At 46.4% G+C, this 18,343-nt stretch overlaps 1 protein-coding gene across 3 annotated transcripts in view; it reads left to right on the top strand.

The window, feature by feature from the left end:
* Positions 1-18,343, top strand: part of wwp1 (WW domain containing E3 ubiquitin protein ligase 1) — a 70,473-nt gene that overhangs the window by 49,438 nt on the left and 2,692 nt on the right. For 2 of the 3 annotated variants that reach the window (XM_084459035.1, XM_084459034.1), the window contains 15 exons: positions 3,403-3,608; positions 4,362-4,767; positions 5,505-5,600; positions 7,598-7,772; positions 9,996-10,050; positions 11,104-11,188; positions 14,086-14,214; positions 14,761-14,833; positions 15,228-15,299; positions 15,711-15,799; positions 16,128-16,287; positions 16,737-16,870; positions 17,385-17,525; positions 17,685-17,805; positions 18,192-18,296. In XM_084459035.1, coding sequence (XP_084315161.1) covers positions 3,403-3,608; positions 4,362-4,767; positions 5,505-5,600; positions 7,598-7,772; positions 9,996-10,050; positions 11,104-11,188; positions 14,086-14,214; positions 14,761-14,833; positions 15,228-15,299; positions 15,711-15,799; positions 16,128-16,287; positions 16,737-16,870; positions 17,385-17,525; positions 17,685-17,805; positions 18,192-18,296 — 2,047 coding nt within the window. Of the gene's footprint in view, positions 1-3,402; positions 3,609-4,361; positions 4,768-5,504; positions 5,601-5,894; positions 5,939-7,597; positions 7,773-9,995; positions 10,051-11,103; positions 11,189-14,085; positions 14,215-14,760; positions 14,834-15,227; positions 15,300-15,710; positions 15,800-16,127; positions 16,288-16,736; positions 16,871-17,384; positions 17,526-17,684; positions 17,806-18,191; positions 18,297-18,343 lie in introns of those variants that run through there. The other variant, XM_084459036.1, reaches the window with a different exon arrangement.

The raw sequence follows: 18,343 nt of genomic DNA, 5'->3' as shown, positions 1-18,343 counted from the left end.
CACACCATCGGCGTGCTGCCACTCTGCTGGGACTTGCTGTTTCTTCCAGGCTGTTTTCATGAGCTTCCACAGCACCTTGGTAATCAGGGGGCAGTTCTTGTACAGCTTGTAGGGAAGCCCATTAGGCCCGGGGGCTGACACAGACCCTGCTTTCTTGATGACCTGCTCCACTTCTCGCAGCTTGGGTGGGGAGGTATCAAAAGGCAGCGTCTGTGGGGATGGCCGTGGTACATTGTCATAGAAATTGTAGTTTCACCACCTCCCTCAACCTTTCACATAGCTGTGCTAATCTAATTTATGACAGGATGACCTCTCCAGGAGGTTGATACACCTAGACACGTCTGCCCTAGAATAACCATCATTTGTCCCATTGTCCCTGACAGATTTACCGCCTTTTCTCATGTCACGTGTCTGTATTCTCGACCACTGTTGATAATGTCCGCTATTTCTTATGACGTGTACAGATGGGTTAGCCAATCACATCCATGGAAGCGTCATACCTGTGTATTGCTTGAATATAAGGCCGCGCAAGACAAGCCTACTCCACTTCTGCTGGATACCACTCGCGTGCGTTATCCTGGAAGTCCTTGCGCTCGTATGTTTTCTCAATAAACCAGACTTAACCTCTGAGCGAACCTTGGCAAATCTTTTTACTTTCGATCCGATTTAATTCCATTACAACATACCCTGGGGAGCCGAGTGAAGCAGCTTGTCTGCTATCACTGTACTGGCTCTTGAGGTGTTGCTCTAGCTCCTCCTTACTGATCTCCAGCCTCCCACTCCTCTTCTCATGGGCGTACTTGTAGGGGTCTCTGAAGAAGTTGGTTCTTTCCTTCTGTCTCTTTCTTCCTCCTCCTTCTGATCCTCTCCACTCTACGCAGCTTGGTAAGGCTGCAGAGGCTAGCAACAATATATAAACATTAAATATAGCCAGTAGTATCACAAATTCATCAACACTCCTTCATCCCTACTTCTGATCCCTATATAGTGGTGGGAGGGTGGTGAAAGGGGAAGGGGGGGGTGTTGTCCTGCCTCTCCTCACTAGGGGGCGCATCTGGAAGCAGAACAGTCACAACAATCCATAAATATACATTATACAAAGTCTATACAATATACAGATTCCATACAATAAGGTCACATTACCACATCACAATTACATTATTTGTGTGCAGATACTCGGCTCTATCCCTGCGCAAAGAGGGGACAGTAACGTGCGTTGTAGTGCATAATCGTTTGTATTATTTTGATTACAACGTACAAATTTACTTTACGTTGCCCTAAAGTTATCTTTGTCGCCATACCCATGGGGGCTGCCATCTTGCTTAGAGGGCTGTGTGACGTCAGAGAGCGCAACTGGGAGTACATCGATCTGGTACGAGTTCACGGGTGGGAAGTTACGGGTTTGACTGCCATTCCAGTGCATTTTCACGTGTAGGAGGTTGGAAAAACACGAGTTACGGGTTGCCTGGAACGCACCATAAATGCTGTCTGACTTTGAAAAACATGCTGAATGCGTTCTGAACCTCATCCCCGTTCAATTTCCGAGGAAAAGCCACACAGGTAGTAGGTGGAGTTTTGACTTCAGGCGAAAACAACAACACTACACACAACACGGCATGGTCGAAAGTGAGATGTATTTTGGCGGAATCAACAGGGGATATGGCTGAGTGCACAAAGCGATCTAAGGTGTGGTTACATTTCACAAAAGTGAAAGAAAAGGAGGAGGCGAAATGCAACCTGTGCTCTAAGATATTTTCCTGCAAGGGGGGAAATACAACGTATATGCTAAAGAACTTAAATGGTGCCCATCAGATTAGAATTGGGACTTGAACTACATTTGATAGTCTCAACGTGCGAGACAGACCAACTCCCTCGTCCTCTTCTACCACCCCAGGTATGCATGCTGTGCGCACCTCAATAAATCCCGTTCGTTGCGTGCTAGATGCTAGCTAGATGTCTTTGCTAGCTAGATTCCCTCTGTCATCGGCTGGCTAAAGCTATAATTTACAGTGGTTCATCCATTAGACTAGTAGTAACGTACTGCAGCTAGCGAGCGGTACCTAAAGTTAGCTACCGTTAGCTTGCTAGCTCGGTGCAGTGACGTTACGTTACTGGGCACAACTAGTGAATGAATGAATGACCCACTGTAGTCTAAGTTATATTACAACGTTTTTGTAGCCTTTAGCAAGCGGATGACAGAGGGAATCTAGCTTGCAACGAAGACATCTAGATTTAAGGACTGTCAATGTTGACGTGAAATAGCCTAGTGTATAGCATAGCACTTATATGTACAATGCTATAGCACTAGCTGGTTAACGTTAGCAAGCTGCAGTGCTGGTCATGTCATGTTGTTATTTTTATTGTTGTGTAAAGTATACTGTACTGAAGGAGAGTGGGAGAGAGGTAGATGGAGAGAGAGGGAGGGAGGGAGAGAGGGAAGAAGGGGAGGGAAAGAGGGAGGGAGATTGTCTTTCTCTAATACTGTTAAGTTAAGAGCAGCCATTTGTTATAATGGTGTGTTGTTATTTTGTTATGTAAAGTTTAGCCTATAGGCTACTTTATTTAATTTTTTGCAGTATAATTTATTTTTTGTCTTTTCACGTTATGCCCTGTGCATCAGTAGTTTCACAATTTAACAATACCAATTCAGTTCTTTTAAGAATTTATAGTTGTCTTGTCTTTCCATCAAATAGTAAAAAAGTAGGGTATCGATAGTGGGATCGATAAAGACTTGAATCGTTAAGCAGTCTCAATAATGGTATCAGTATCGATAAAAATTAACGAGACCCATCCCTAACCGTGATAAAACCGTGAACCGTGATAATTTTGGTCACTATAACCGTGATATAAAAATTTCAAACCGTCCCATCCCTAGTTAGGACCCACAAATCATAAGAAAGCACTAAGACCCAATGATTCGTTGAGGCCATGTGGTTCCATAGAGTTCAAAATATATATCCACTATGCTTCTCGCTTAAGGAGTTTTTGAACCAAATTCCCTCCCCTTGGATTGGGAAGAACCCTCTCTATTCCGATAAATTTGAGAGAGGCGGCCGACCCGTGATTGTCTCTGTAATGTCTAGCGATAGCATAATCCATGTTTCCATTTCTGATAGCAGCTTTATGTTCGGCTATCCTCAATTTCAGATTCCTCTTAGGTAGCCTTCTTATGAATTCCTTGATTTTGTACTTTTCACCCGTCTGAGGGTGATTGAACTCTTTGGTGGTACGTGTATTCGAACAATGTGTATACCTTCCACATGGGTAGTTGCCGTGTACCTCTTGTGCTAGCCAATTTCTAGCAGGAGTGGGTGTAGGATGTAGGACCAACTTTGATCTGTGTCCTGGAAACTGGACAACTTAATTTCTGAGATCACCAACTCTGCCCCCACCCCCCCACAGCACAGTCAATGGAATGGGCTCTGACTCCACTCCCGGACCTCACTCTGCCTCCAACGGGCTGGACGATGACGGCCCCTCCACCTCCTCCGCCCAGCTCCTCTGCAGCTTCAGCTCCACCTCCAACCCCGCCCCCATTGTCAACGGAGATGCCGCAGCCACGCCCCCCGCCCACCAGACAGCCGACAGTGACGTAGCCAATAGGACTGGTGAGAATGTTGAGAATATTCATCTATTCTACTTAACAAATTACCCGCAACCCCGCCCCTTCATTTGTTTTATGGAACTATAGTATCAGACCTGGGTCAAATACAACTTGCAAATACTGTCAAATACTTATGGTGTGCCTACTTACATTTTGGAACCAAAGTGCACAAAAAAGTACATCAAACCCACCTCAAATGCCACATATTTAATAATAATAATAATACATTTTTAAAAATTCTTAAGCAAATTTCTAGAACCCAAAGCACTGTACAAAAATGAATATATGATGTGTGTATATACAAGGTCCGTACGCAATGAGGAAAAATACCACAAAGAAGGAGCGTCCTGAACAAAGGTCCTGTGTTCCCTGTATAGCCTGTGTTCAGGGAGCTGAGGCTCTGTGTTCAGGGAGCTGAGGCTCTGTGTTCAGTGTTCAGGGAGCTGAGGGACTGTGTTCTGTGTTCAGGGAGCTGAGGGACTGTGTTCTGTGTAGCCTGCGTTCAGGGAGATGAGCCCCAGTGTCCTCTCTGCAGAGCGGACAGTTCAGTTGATCAGGACCAGGGCCAGGGTCTGTCATGGCTGGAAGGAGGCCAGGGAATAGAACCGAGCACAGCAGACTCATCCCTGCTGCTGTCAGCACCTCTGGTTATTCCCCAGGGTAGAGAGACCAGCCAGGGAGATCTACACCAGCAGGACAACTGCACCCATCCATGTTATCTCTTTCTTTCTTTCCTCTTATCTCTCTGTCTCTGTAGTGAACAGGGAGACATGCGCTGCCGCCCCTGGCCCCTCCTACACAGATCACGCTGTGCCCCCTGTAGACACCTCGGAGAACTGCAGCCAAGCTGCCGCCCCCTCGGACCCTGCGCCCCTCAGCAGCACGTCCCCGGCCACCTCCACCCCGGCCCCCGGCCCAGACCCGGCCTCAGACCCGGACCCAGACCCCGCTTCATCCCAGGCTGTCTCTCCTGAGCCTGGCGGTACTGCCGCCTCCCCGGCCCCAGCCTCGTCCTTGTCCCCGGCCCCTGGTTCGGCGCTGGAGGCTGCGGGGGCTGGCGTAGCTGCTTTGGGGGCGGCGGCCTCAGACGGGGCCAAACAGCAGGCCCCCGGCGCCAGACAACAGACCCCCAGCGCCGGCACGGCGGACCCCCTGCCCCCAGGGTACACCTGTTTCTCAGAGGGAGGGAGTGTGCCAGGGGATGTGTGAAAGAGGCTGTGTGTGTGTGTGAGCGAGCATGTGAGGGAGAAAGAGCTATGTTTGGATTCTTCAAATGGAACACATTTTGAAGAGTCTGTGCTTAAAGGGGAACGCCGCTGTCATAACAAGTTTAGCTCAAATGTCGCTTTGTCCTCAATGAAACCGATCCATACACAGCAACATTAAACCGATCTGTGCACTAGTAAGCTAGCTCCTTTTTCCTCTGTGCACACACCCCCTTTATAATGGAGGTCTATGGGCCTCTGCTAAAAACTATGATAAACATGCATTTTTAAGGCAGATTTTCATTGAGGTCAAAGCGACATTTGAGCTAAACTTGCTATGACAGAAGTGTCCCCTTTAAATAGGTATTCACTACTTAAGCCTTATTTATACTTCATAAAATGTCTCATGGCTCTTGGTTGCCATGGAATGGAATGCCTGGGCATTGGCTTTAGCTTCCATTCCATGGCAACCAAGAGCCATGAGCCATGAGACGTTTTAAGAAGTATAAATTAGGCTTTATTATTTAATACTACTACTACTACTACTACTACTACTACTACTACTACTACTACTAATAATAATAATAATCTTAAAATGCTGTATTTGTATACTGTGTGTTATGTGGAGATGTTCTGTATTGAGTTTTTGTTTTGTGCTCCTATTTTCCTGTGTGCGTGTGTGTGTGTGTGTTCAGGTGGGAACAGAGGAAGGACCCCCATGGGAGAACCTACTATGTGGATCACAACACCAGAACCACCACATGGGAGAGACCACAGCCCCTACCGCCAGGGTCAGTCACACACACACACAAAACACCAGAACCACCACATGGGAGAGACCACAGCCCCTACCGCCAGGGTCAGTCACACACACACACAACACCAGAACCACCACATGGGAGAGACCACAGCCCCTACCGCCAGGGTCAGTCACACACACACACAAAACACCAGAACCACCACATGGGAGAGACCACAGCCCCTACCGCCAGGGTCAGTCACACACACACACAACACCAGAACCACCACATGGGAGAGACCACAGCCCCTACCGCCAGGGTCAGTCACACACACACACACACAACACCAGAACCACCACATGGGAGAGACCACAGCCCCTACCGCCAGGGTCAGTCACACACACACAACACCAGAACCACCACATGGGAGAGACCACAGCCCCTACCACCAGGGTCAGTCACACACACACACAACACCAGTACCACCACATGGGAGAGACCATAAAGCTTTCTATTAACAGAGCACCATAGCTGACAAAACCACACTTGCACATCATTAGAATTTCAACTATTTATTTGGGATTTAACATTCAAAACTGAACATGGAAACTGATTACTACCTGACATTTCAACCTGCTGCCATCTGTGCTTGTTTGCTTACATGTTACTGGGCGCGTACTGCTTGGTTTCGTCCATGAATATCTGACGCAGTGACGTTCAGTGTAGTGTCCGAAAACCATTTACCGGTAATCGTTCCCTATATAGTTCACTACATAGGGAATAGTGAGTGAGTGAATGAATGAATGAGCGGTTTCAAACACAGCTCTGTTTTTATCAGACTCCAGACGTGTCTGGTGAGCAGACTCTAGAGGTCTGTTTTAACTGTGAATTCTACAAGCTTTGTCCAGGATGATTGTCCTGTTAACATGGTGTCTCTAAGGTGACATAACTCCTCACTATATTGTCCTGTGGAATATCGGTCTACCTCTGTTCGTTTGCCTGTTTATCAATCTGTTTGACCCTTTAACCACTCTGCCTGTTTATCAATCCGTCAACCCATTTAATCATATGTTGGTCTGCCTGTCTGTCTGCCTTCCTGTCTGTCTCTCTGACTGTCTGTCTTGTCTGGCTGACTGACTGTCTGTCTGACTGAAGATCACTATAGCTGTGTTCCACACCGTTCACTCACTCGGTATTCCCTATGTAGTGTTCCCCATATAGTGAACTATATAGCGAACAATAAAATGGTTTTTGGACATTACCCGGAACGTCATTGTGTCAGAAAGCAAGCAGACGCGCCCAGTATCACGTAAACAAACCAAGCATTGATGGCAGCAGGTTGAAATGTACTCGGGCACAGTAGTATTGAGTTTCCATGTTCAGTTTTGAATAAATCCCAAATAAATAGTTCTAATATAGTGCACTATATAGTGTGTCCGCCAATTTTTTCTACTGCTTGAATTCTCAACGGTTAATTTCATTCACTATATAGTCCACTACAAAATACCCACAATTCACAGCGATTTATAGTGAACAGAACATAATCAAATACAATTTCTCCACTATACCACAATGCAAGGCTGTCGTGTTTTACCGAAGGAGAAGACGGTTAAAGCAGTTAGCTGAAGTTATGATGATTCCTGTAGCTGTTTTGCTATTAATCCGTTTATGCCTGAGAAACAGAAGTTAAACCAACAACATCAAAATAGCTACAGATATCATCGTTGTAAAGTTAGCTAACTGCTTTAGCCACCGACAACTACCGTTACTACTAACGTTATGGAAGCTGCTGCTAGTCGTTAGCTTGTGAGCTAACTGGCTATCACTGTGCAACTTTACAGCTTGCTAGCAGACAACACCATAGTTGACAAAACCACACTTGCACATCATAGGGAACAGGGAACAGTTTCGAACACAGTTTATGTCTGACTCTGTCCCTGTCCGTCCGTCTGTGTGTGTGTGTGTGTGTCTGTGTCTGTATCTGGGTCTGTGTGTGTGTCTGTCCGTGTCTGGGTCTGGGTCTTGGTCTGTTTGTGTGTCTGTGTCAGCTGGGAGCGGCGTGTGGATGACCGGGGGCGTATCTACTATGTGGACCACAACACCAGGACCACCACCTGGCAGAGGCCCACCATGGAGTCAGTAAGGAACTTTGAACAGTGGCAGTCCCAACGAAGCCAGCTGCAGGGAGCCATGCAGCAGTTCAACCAGAGATACCTCTACTCGGTACACACACACACGCACACACACACACACACACACACACACACACACACACACACACCTAACCAGAGATACTTCTACTCGGTACACACACACAGACTCGTAACCAGAGATACCACTACTGGCCACACATACACACTCTTCACCACATAAGGCTGCAGCTGTCCATATACACTGCCTATGAACAGTATTCACACGTTTTATTGTGTTACAACATGGAAGCTTTGTTTTGTCACTGATAAACACAAAGTATTCTACTATGCCAAAGTGAAAAAAATTAACATTTTTCAAATAATTTAATTACAAATCAAAACAAAAAAACAATAAATAATTGATTGACTAAGTATTCACCCCCTTTGTTATGACACACCTGAATAAGCTCTTGCACAAACGATTTTTCTAAAGAAGTCACGTAATTACAGTAGGTGATTGGAGTCCTCAATTTTTTTTTTCTTCTCCATAATAAATACACTTGTCCCTGGGTGATCCTATGGAGGAGGGGGCAGGGGCTGTTAGTGCGTTCACAAACTAATACGTAAGACTAAGACCAAGGAACATTCCAAACTGATCCGGGACAAGGTTCTTAAAAAGAGGGATATAGGAACATTTCCAAGGTATTGAATATCACCCGGAGCTAGGGCTGCTCGATTAATCGGATTTTAATCTAGATTACGATCTGGGCTGTCAACGATCATTAAAACAAAATAATCGGCATAAAACGATTTTGCACAAATCAAGTGCACCCTACACTGCAGAGCTATACTGTGCTTGACCCCTCCCCCACCCCCCAAAGCCCCAAAACAAACACTTTAGTTCAGAGGGAGTTGTCAAGCGAGGCGCACGCATGCTCCTCTCGAACAAAACACGACAAGAATTATGGCAGCAGAACGAGAGCCGCTGGTGGACGAGAGCTAAAACCACGTCAGTGGTGTGGAAACACTATGGGTTCGCGGAGACAGATTTGGACCAAGTTGACACGGTGTGTAAAATGTGCTACGCAGTCGTAGCTGCCCCTCAAAGTAGCCCTTCTCAGTCCCGTTGTGGCATTCCGCTCGCTCATGCCAGACAACAGTCCTTTGCTGGTCCATTCACTTTGCCGTCAAAATAAATCGGTGTCGGCCTATTTAGGAGAGGCGCTCATATTTACAAGTGTCAGATAAACATGAAACTTCACTTACCTAAGCAAAAGGGTCTATTTTAACAAATGCTGGGTTTTGAAGCCTAGGCGCTACCATTAAATAACTTATTTAGACGCGTTCTGTCATAGTGAAATTATTTTTCCGAGGTAGTCTTCTTCTGTGGTGGTGGCGGGGCTTTTAAGCTTCTTTATTTATCAGTTTTGGCACTTTTATTTATTTATCAAGGTCAAGGTTAACAATTTGTCTCCCATGGGAGAAATGTATCTAATGCAAAGAACATTGTTAAAAAGAAAAGCCAGTTAACATTTAATAAATTAATTGTTATCAAAGTCAATGTATAATTTGATATGTTAAGAAAATGTTAAAACTTTTGATTTAAAAAAAAATAATTCAATGAATAATCGTGTTGAATAATCGTGATCTCAATATCAATCAAAATAATCGTGATTATGATTTTTGCCATAATCGAGCAGCCCTACCCGGAGCACAGTTTTAAGTCCATCATAAAACAAATGTGGAGAATATGACTGAACTGTGAGTCTGAATAGACCAGGCTCAGTAACCGGGTGAGGCTGGAGAGTCAGAGAGGCTGGCCATAGAGAGGCTGGAGTACACAGCACTGCCACCCCCCCCCTTCCCCCCTGCCAGCTGGGACCCTAGGGGGGAACCACAGAGCTGCCCAAACATGGCCGCCCATTCACCTCCAGTCATTTTTTGGACTGAGGCTCAGGACCGCTTATTTCTCCAGGGTAAAAATAAGAGGGTGAACTCCGCTGACTTGCGCTCAGGAGCCAAAAATGAATTGTCAATGGGAGAGGAATTGAAACAGGCATCTCTTGACCTGCGAAGGTTACAGAGATGCGGGCTTTTGACTGGCATAAAACCCTCGACCTAACAATTGCTGCAATACCAAACATGTCCTGCTCGCACGCACTGGCGCACAGAGCCACGAAATCCATTAATGGGCGGAGGTCTGTGCTCTCTGAGCACCATTTCTAATTCTGAATATTGTTCTTCTGTTTGTTGTTGTTTATGTTTTGGTGGCGGGACCTGTGCGGATGCGTACGTATCCATCCCTTCGTTCCAGGCTTCCATGATGTCGGCGGAGAATGACCCTCTGGGTCCCCTGCCTCCTGGATGGGGTGAGTTCTCCTCAGGGTTGTAATCACTGTGGTAGACCTGCTTTACAGATGCTGAATCAGCAGCTTTGGTGGCTGGGTGTGCTGATAGACGTGAGGAGGCCGTCTCTCTGGCCTTTTCTCTCCCTCTTGCTCTTCTCTCTCAGACACACATGCACATCTCGTCTCTCGCCTGCTCTGTCATGGCCGTCCTGTCTGCTCCTCTCCTCCCTGCTCTGTCCTGTCTGCTCCTCTCCTCCCTGGCCTCTCCTGTCTGCTCCTCTCCTCCCTGCTCTGTCCTGTCTGCTCCTCTCCTCCCTGGTCTCTCCTGTCTGCTCCTCTCCTCCCTGCTCTGTCCTGTCTGCTCCTCTCCTGTCTGCTCTGTCCTGTCTGCTCCTCTCCTCCCTGCTCTGTCCTGTCTGCTCCTCTCCTGTCTGCTCTGTCCTGTCTGCTCCTCTCCTCCCTGGTCTCTCCTGTCTGCTCCTCTCCTCCCTGGTCTCTCCTGTCTGCTCCTGTCCTCTCCTGGCTCCTACCCTGTATCTTGGTGCCAAACGGTTGAGAGATCATCTTGACAGTCTACTCATCACCTGTGTCTATTCAAAACGGGACCAAGATGTTTGTGGTAGTCTAGTTAGCAGCTCATGGTCAGTGGCTCTGTGATGAGGCCCTGAGTCTAGTTAGTAGTGGCTCTGTGACAAGGCCCTGAGTCTTATTGAGAAATATGATTGTCGTTTATATTTACTTTTTTTGGTTAGAGCCTTCCAGGTGTCTGATTTGTTGAGATGCTGTCAAATTGCATTTTCTTGTACCCTACCCTTTACTCTTTTTTACTTTGTTGAGTACACTTAGGAACTAGTGGAAAACATTTCCCTGCCCATTGTAGTAGTATGATGGTGCATATAATAAAATGTTGAACTTCGACTCTGCAGTGCGCTTGACTGAATGAAAAATCAAATGCTCAAATACTTTCAGGTGTGGCCTGCCGCAGTCGCCTGGCCTCTAGGGGGCTATAGTAGCTGAGGTTGTGTGGTTGTGGTGGTGATAACCTTCTCTCCTCTACACCCCCCCACCCCCCAGAGCGGCGTGTGGACTCCAACGACCGCGTGTACTTTGTCAACCACAACACCAAGACCACCCAGTGGGAGGACCCCCGCACACAAGGGTGAGCCCCTCGCTGCGCTGCCACCCCAGATCACACATCCTCTAGCAGCCACAACACGGCCTGCAAAAACAAAGCTTGAAACTGCCTATAGGCTGACTCAGGGGCATTGCTAGACATAAAACTCTACTGGGGCACAGCCACCCACCCCCGTAAGAAAATGATGTAGGCCTACATCAAAATTAAGAGGCTAGATGTATGAAGACATTTGACCTCTTGTAAACTACAACTGTTAAAAATTAAGAGATATTAATCTTTATGAAAAAAATAAATAAAATGGCATTCATTCATATTTCACGTGCACAATTCAAATAAATACAATTAAGCTACATAGTAGTATAACAACTTGAATATATTACATTACATTACATTACAGTCATTTAGCAGACGCTTTTATCCAAAGCGACTAACAATAATTGCATTTAACTAACCAATCTACTACTACTTGCCAGAACTCACAAGTGCATCTTCTTTCTAAAACAAGTGACTAAGAGCATAATCTAGTGCTGAAGGCAAAGTGCAAGAATCACAATCTAAAGTACAGTGCAATATAATATAATACAATAAGTGCTTAGGTGGGAGGATTGTTGTAGTACTTCTTGAAGAGATGAGTTTTGAGCCTGCGACGAAAGATGGGCAGCGACTCTGCTGTCCTGACATCAGTGGGCAGCTCATTCCACCACTGCGGGGCCAGGACAGAGAAGAGCCGTGACCGTGTCGATCGACCGCAGGAGCCTCGGAGTGACGGGGCAACCAGTCGCCCTGAGGTAGCAGAGCGTAGCGATCGGGGGGGGGGTGTAGGGTTTGACCATGGCCTGGAGGTAGGAGGGGGCTGTTCCTTTCATTGCCCTGTAGGTTAGCGCCAGAGTTTTAAACTGGATGCGAGCCGCTACAGGGAGCCAGTGTAGGGAACGGAGGAGGGAAGTTGTGTGGGAGAATTTGGGGTGGTTGAACACCAGGCGAGCAGCAGCTTTCTGGACAAGTTCCAGAGGTTTAATGGCTGACGCCGGTGCCCCCGCGAGGAGGGAGTTGCAGTAGTCCAGGCGGGAGATGACCAGGGCCTGGATGAGTACCTGCGCCGTTTCATTAGTGAGGAAAGGGCGAATCCTCCTGATGTTGTAGAGCATGAATCTGCAGGAACGTGTGACGGATGTGACATGTGAGGAAAATGACAGTTGGTCATCCAGGGTCACACCCAGATTCCTCGCAGTCCGAGTCGGGGTCACCACTGTGTCTTCAATGGTGATGGCCAGATCCCGGTGCGGACAGCCCTTCCCTGGGAGGAACAGCAGCTCAGTCTTGTCCAGATTGAGCTTGAGGTGATGTCGGATGACATATATGTTGTCTCCTCTTGAAGGACTCATTTTTTGAGCATTAAACTACCGTCTGTTCATTTTGGCAAAGTGGTCAATCACTTGACTGACTCAACTTAGATAGTTCCTCCCTCTCAACCGACAAGATGGCAAGATGGTGAAGCCTGTCTTGCCCGCAAGTGTGGAGCCGTCTCAGCACACTGAGGTTTCACGGAACTCAGTCTCATCTCTGGGGTGTGATCTCTCCTGTCTTTCATCTCTCTTGCTGCCTGTCTTTCCTCTCTCGGTTTCCCCTGACTCATCCAGTTCTCCTCCTCCCCCTGCACTCTGCTCCTCCTTATCTGATGCAACATACAAAAAAATGAATATGATCACCTATAGCCTCCCCAAATCATTAAGGCTTTTGTCAGATCTGCAAGTAGGTTAGCTAGCTAGCTTGTCAGCTAGGTCTCACCTCTCTGTGTCATCTCTCTCAGGCTCATCCACCTCCATCTCTCCTCCTCTTCCTGCACTCTGCTCCACTTTGTCTGGAGCAACATACATATATATATATATATATATATATACAGTAGGCCTAGGGGATATCTGGTCAACTATAACATTAGCTTTCCCAAATTCATCATTCAGAGGTAAACCCTGGCTAGCAAGTCAATGTTAACCAGCTAACGTAATCTGTGTTAGCTAACTAACGTTAGCATGTTAGCTAGCCAAGTCTCCGTCTCATTTCTTTTCCCAACTAACATTAGCTCAATCTCTCCCCGTCATCCTGCACTTTGCTCCTCGTTCTCTGATGCAATAGCCAGGGATTACCTCTCCCATTTCTCCTCAGAGCTGCTTCCCTGCTGCGAGCAAATAACTTTCTGATGTCCATCTATAGGAGTAATAGCCTACTGTTTGAGTCAAATTGAAGTCAAAATAAGATCATCAATATTCAGCCAGTTAGCCTATTACTCAAAAATGTACTTTTTAGTCCAGCTGTTCGGTGCCGCCCTCCTTTCATGTCTCTCGTCCATGCTTGTGTGTGACTGAATATTTTTTCGCGCCGATAGGGACTGCCGTGTGCGCGGCGCTCGCGGCCAATGTCATAGGCTACATACTGCGCTTGATAGCCTACTGCCTCGGACGGTCTGTCTATGGCCAATGATCATAAAGTGCGTGCCTAAACTTGTATTTTGGGGTTAAACTGCATTGCTTTGACATTGTGGGTTATTGTCATCAATCTAATTAACCGCGTGTTAAAACTCAAATGTGAAATTTTACTGGGGCACAGCAGATCAATACTGGGGCAAGTGCCCCAGTAAAAAGGGTCTAGCGACGGCGATGGGCTGACTGTAGTCTCTCTCTCTCTCTCTCTCTCTCTCTCCATCTTCACTTCCCCTTTTGTGTTTTTGTATGTTTGCACTCTGTGTGTTTTTGTATGTGGTTGTGTATGTTTTCATATGTTGTTGTGTGTTTGTGTTTTTGTATGTGCTTGTGTGTTTTTTTATGTTGTGTGTTTTTGTATGTGGTTGTGTGTTTGTGCATGTTTTTGTATGTGGCTGTGTGTGGTTGTGCGTTTATGTGTGTTTGCGAGTGTTTGTGTCTCAGGCTACAGAACGAGGATCCTCTCCCTGAGGGCTGGGAAATCCGCTACACACGCGAGGGCGTCCGCTACTTCGTTGATCACAACACACGGACCACTACTTTCAGTGACCCACGCACAGGAAAGTCCTCTGTGTAAGTAGACGCCACTCCTCTTTTATAGTGAAGTACGTCAGCATTTTAGCCATGCTAACAGCAGCGTCTGAATTAGCCACTCAGCCCCTGTGAGGTGAAGTGTTTCATCTCAGTTGAAGCAGCTTGAACAACCCAACAATACTCAGTCTCTCTGACTGGTTTGGATTATTTGACCAGGATCGCAGTTACAATGTACATGTATATGGAAAAAATAAGTTGCTTTTAATGCACAGCAGCAACAAACAAACATGTTTCAGTACGCAGTGTCCACAACGTTTCTATATCAAATGTATCTACGACCTGCACTCAGGATTTCTCAAGGTAATATCTTCACTTCTCCATTGGACCGTCTTCACTTCTCCATTGGAGTATTTGACCCAAATGTAACCCACTTTTATCCACTTCCTCATGACATCATTATGGAAGTGAAATAAATGAAAACATAAAGATGAATGTGATAATTCATTGCCTTCTATCTCTGACCCTTGAACCTCTGTCTCACGGTTTGACACCTGAAATGTGTGTTCCTCATCTTGCTCTCCTCAGCACCAAAGGCCCTCAGATTGCCTATGAGCGCAGCTTCAGGTGGAAGCTAGCACACTTCCGCTACCTGTGCCAGGTAAATACCTACCTCCCTTCTTCCTTATCCTGTCATATGTGTCCGTTGTCAATTTGGATGTCATGTTCCAGAGTTAGTTAGCAGTTAACTGCAAGAATTAAAGACTTATGATGCCAAAAGCTGTTTATCGTCATTGGAAATAATGGTGGAATTGGTATTCTTGAAAGAGTTTGTAAGAGTTGATACTGAATTGATGGAATGGAAATGGAACCTACTCCATATCCTGTTCTGCTCAGTCCAAATCCTGTTCTGCTCAGTCCAAACCCTGTTCTGCTCAGTCCAAACCCTGTTCTGCTCAGTCCAAACCCTGTTCTGCTCAGTCCAAACCCTGTTCTGCTCAGTCCAGTGACATCTGGTTTCTCTCACACACCTTTCCTGTTTTTTTTCGCCCCAGTCCAATGCCCTCCCCAGCCATGTTAAGATCACCGTGTCGAGGCAGACGCTATTCGAAGACTCTTTCCAGCAAGTAAGAGAGTTCAACTTCCCCTCACCTGTGTGTTTACAGCATGCTCCCGTTCTGACATAAAAATACACACACAAACACACACACACACACACACACACAAGGACTCACCAAAGCACGTTGGCAAACGCAAATGCATGAACACTAATAAACATCCACTCACACTAGTACATCCACTCACACATGGACACATACGTACAGATCTCTCTCACGTTGTTCTGATAATGACAGAGAGATATGTAAACAGCGTTGTGTTCATCATGCAATGACTAAAATGTAAATATTAATTTACCTAGTTGTAACCATTGTGTAGACACAGAATGTTTGCAGACATTTGTTTGTTTGTGTTTCATTGTTTAATATTCAAAACTGCTGTGCGTGTGTGCGTGCGTGTGCATGTGTGTGTGTTTCCAGATTATGGCCTTGAAGCCTTACGACTTGAGGAGGAGACTGTATGTCATCTTCAGAGGAGAGGAGGGGCTAGATTACGGTGGCCTGGCCAGGTCAGTTAGAACATGGACATCACCTGGACACCAGCCACTATCCACACAGAATTTGAGTTTGAATTCTTGGTTTAACACCAAGATATCTCCTCACTGCATTCCTGAAAAACAATGATGTTATTACATTGTGTAACTTTCTCTCTCACCTCCTCCCCTTCTTCCCCCCATTCTCCCCTCGTCTCCTCCTCTCTCTCTTCCATTCCTGGTCCTCTCCCCTCCCCCCTCTCCTCCTCTCATCTCTCTCTCTTTCTCACCTCCTCTCCTCCCCCTCTCCTCTCTCTCCTCCCCCTCTCTCTCTCTTCCTCTTCTCCCCCTCTCCTCTTCCCAGGGAGTGGTTCTTCCTGCTGTCTCATGAGGTGCTGAACCCCATGTACTGTCTGTTTGAGTACGCTGGCAAGAGTAACTACTGTCTGCAGATCAACCCCGCCTCCACCATCAACCCTGACCACCTCAGCTACTTCTGCTTCATAGGACGCTTCATTGCCATGGTAAGATACATGCACATACACTAACACACTCACATGTGCACACACACACACACTAACAGACACACAGTCCCAACAAACACTGCTAGATGTCCACGAAACCCAGAAGCCCATATTTCTCAATCTTCTGGCCCTGTTTTTGTGCCGGGGCTAAGTGCTAAAGGAGTTATTTCCATTGCAAAGAAGACACACCCAGCTCTCAATTTTCAAATGTCTTCATCAGACAAAATCTTGCCCTTAGCACTTAACCCCGGTACGAAAACAGGCATTTCATCCTCATATCTCTCTCTGTATCCATCTTTTCTCTCTTCAACTCAGTTTCACACACACACACACACACACACACACACACACAAGCATACACGCACACACGCACTCAAACTGCCGGTGCTCAATTCATAACTACAGCGGAATCACCAGAACCCTTTCTCTCTCTACCTCTTCATCAACAGGCGCTTTTTCATGGCAAGTTCATAGACACAGGCTTCTCCCTGCCTTTCTACAAGAGAATGCTGAATAAGAAGCTGCTCCTCAAAGACCTGGAGTCCATCGACCCAGAGTTCTATAATTCTCTGATCTGGATCAGGTGAGCACACCTCGTCATCCATCCCTTAACCCTGGTATACAGTCCATCAGTAGACAAGTGGACAGAACATTAGAACTGTATCTGCTCTTATTACCAAATGTTTTCACTGAACAGTAGAGTATTTAAAAGTGACCCAGTCTGGTGTCTTGGCCCTTAGGTTGGCCGTCCTCAAAATGCGCTAGCAACAAAAAATTCTAAAAATATTCTTTAAAAAAAATAATTCTGTTTTCCTTTTTTTTCATATTACTTCAATTTTTGTATTTAAGAACCAACCCAGCAAAAAAACAGTAAAAAAAACCAAAACAAGTATTTGCTCATCTACAGCTGTAGTAGATGGTCTATAAACCATCTCTATAAACCAGGGTGTATCGAAAACTAAGGGATCGCCTTGAGTCTCAGCAACCTTTATTCAAATCCAAACCCGAACCTGAACCCTGCACATCGACCAGCCCCGGTCACACAAGAGCATCAACTGAGAAGATTGACCCTAATTTTAAAAATGCTACTCCTGTAGGGACAACAACATCGAGGAATGCGGTCTGGAGATGTACTTCTCCGTGGACATGGAGATCCTGGGGAAGATCACCTCCCACGACCTGAAGCCCGACGGCACCAACGTCCTGGTCACCGAGGAGAACAAGGAGGAGTACATTGGGTAAGAACCCCGCAAGACAAACAACCTTGAAAAGACAGCTGCACACACACACACATGTGCACAGAATATATATTTTATAGTACAGTAGAACGTCAGAGATCCGGACCTCAGGATATTCAGTTTCAGTGGTGATGGGTTCTGCTGTGTGTGTCTGTGCAGACTGATGGCGGAGTGGAGGTTCTCTCGGGGGGTGGAGGGCCAGACCAAGGCCTTCCTGGACGGCTTCAATGAAGTGGTGCCTCTCCAGTGGCTCCAGTACTTTGATGAGAAGGAGCTGGAGGTACAAGTAGATAAAGGCCGCCGTCTTCCACTGTTTGATTATCTTTATACATGAACCCTTCCTTCCTTCCTTGCTTGCTTCCTTCCTTCGTCATGGGAAGGAGGTTGTATTTTAGAGAACCCAGATAGTGCCTTAGGAATGTTCATGTAGTCTCAGTGGTAAAGGATGGACACACTCAGTTTATTTAGTCTCAGTGGTAAAGCTAACATGGAGGTTATTTCATGTTAGAACAGTATTTTTTATTATTATTAATGCATATATGCTTGTGTCGTGTGTGTGTGTGTGTGTGTGTGTGTGTGTGTGTGTGTGTGTGTGTGTGTGTGTGTGTGTGTGTGTGTGTGTGTGTGTGTGCGTGCGCGCTCATGCATGCATGTGCGTGTGTGTAGGTGATGCTGTGTGGTATGCAGGAGGTGGACCTACAGGATTGGCAGAGGAACACAGTGTATCGCCACTACACCAGGAACAGCAAGCAGATCATCTGGTTCTGGCAGGTAACACACACACACACACACACACACACACACACACACACACACAC

The sequence above is a fragment of the Borostomias antarcticus genome (assembly GCF_949987555.1).
Source record: "Borostomias antarcticus genome assembly, chromosome: 2".
NCBI classification, from domain to species: Eukaryota; Metazoa; Chordata; class Actinopteri; order Stomiiformes; family Stomiidae; genus Borostomias; species Borostomias antarcticus.
Note: the sequence above shows the minus strand (reverse complement) of the source record. Positions and strands in the feature narration are given on the sequence as shown.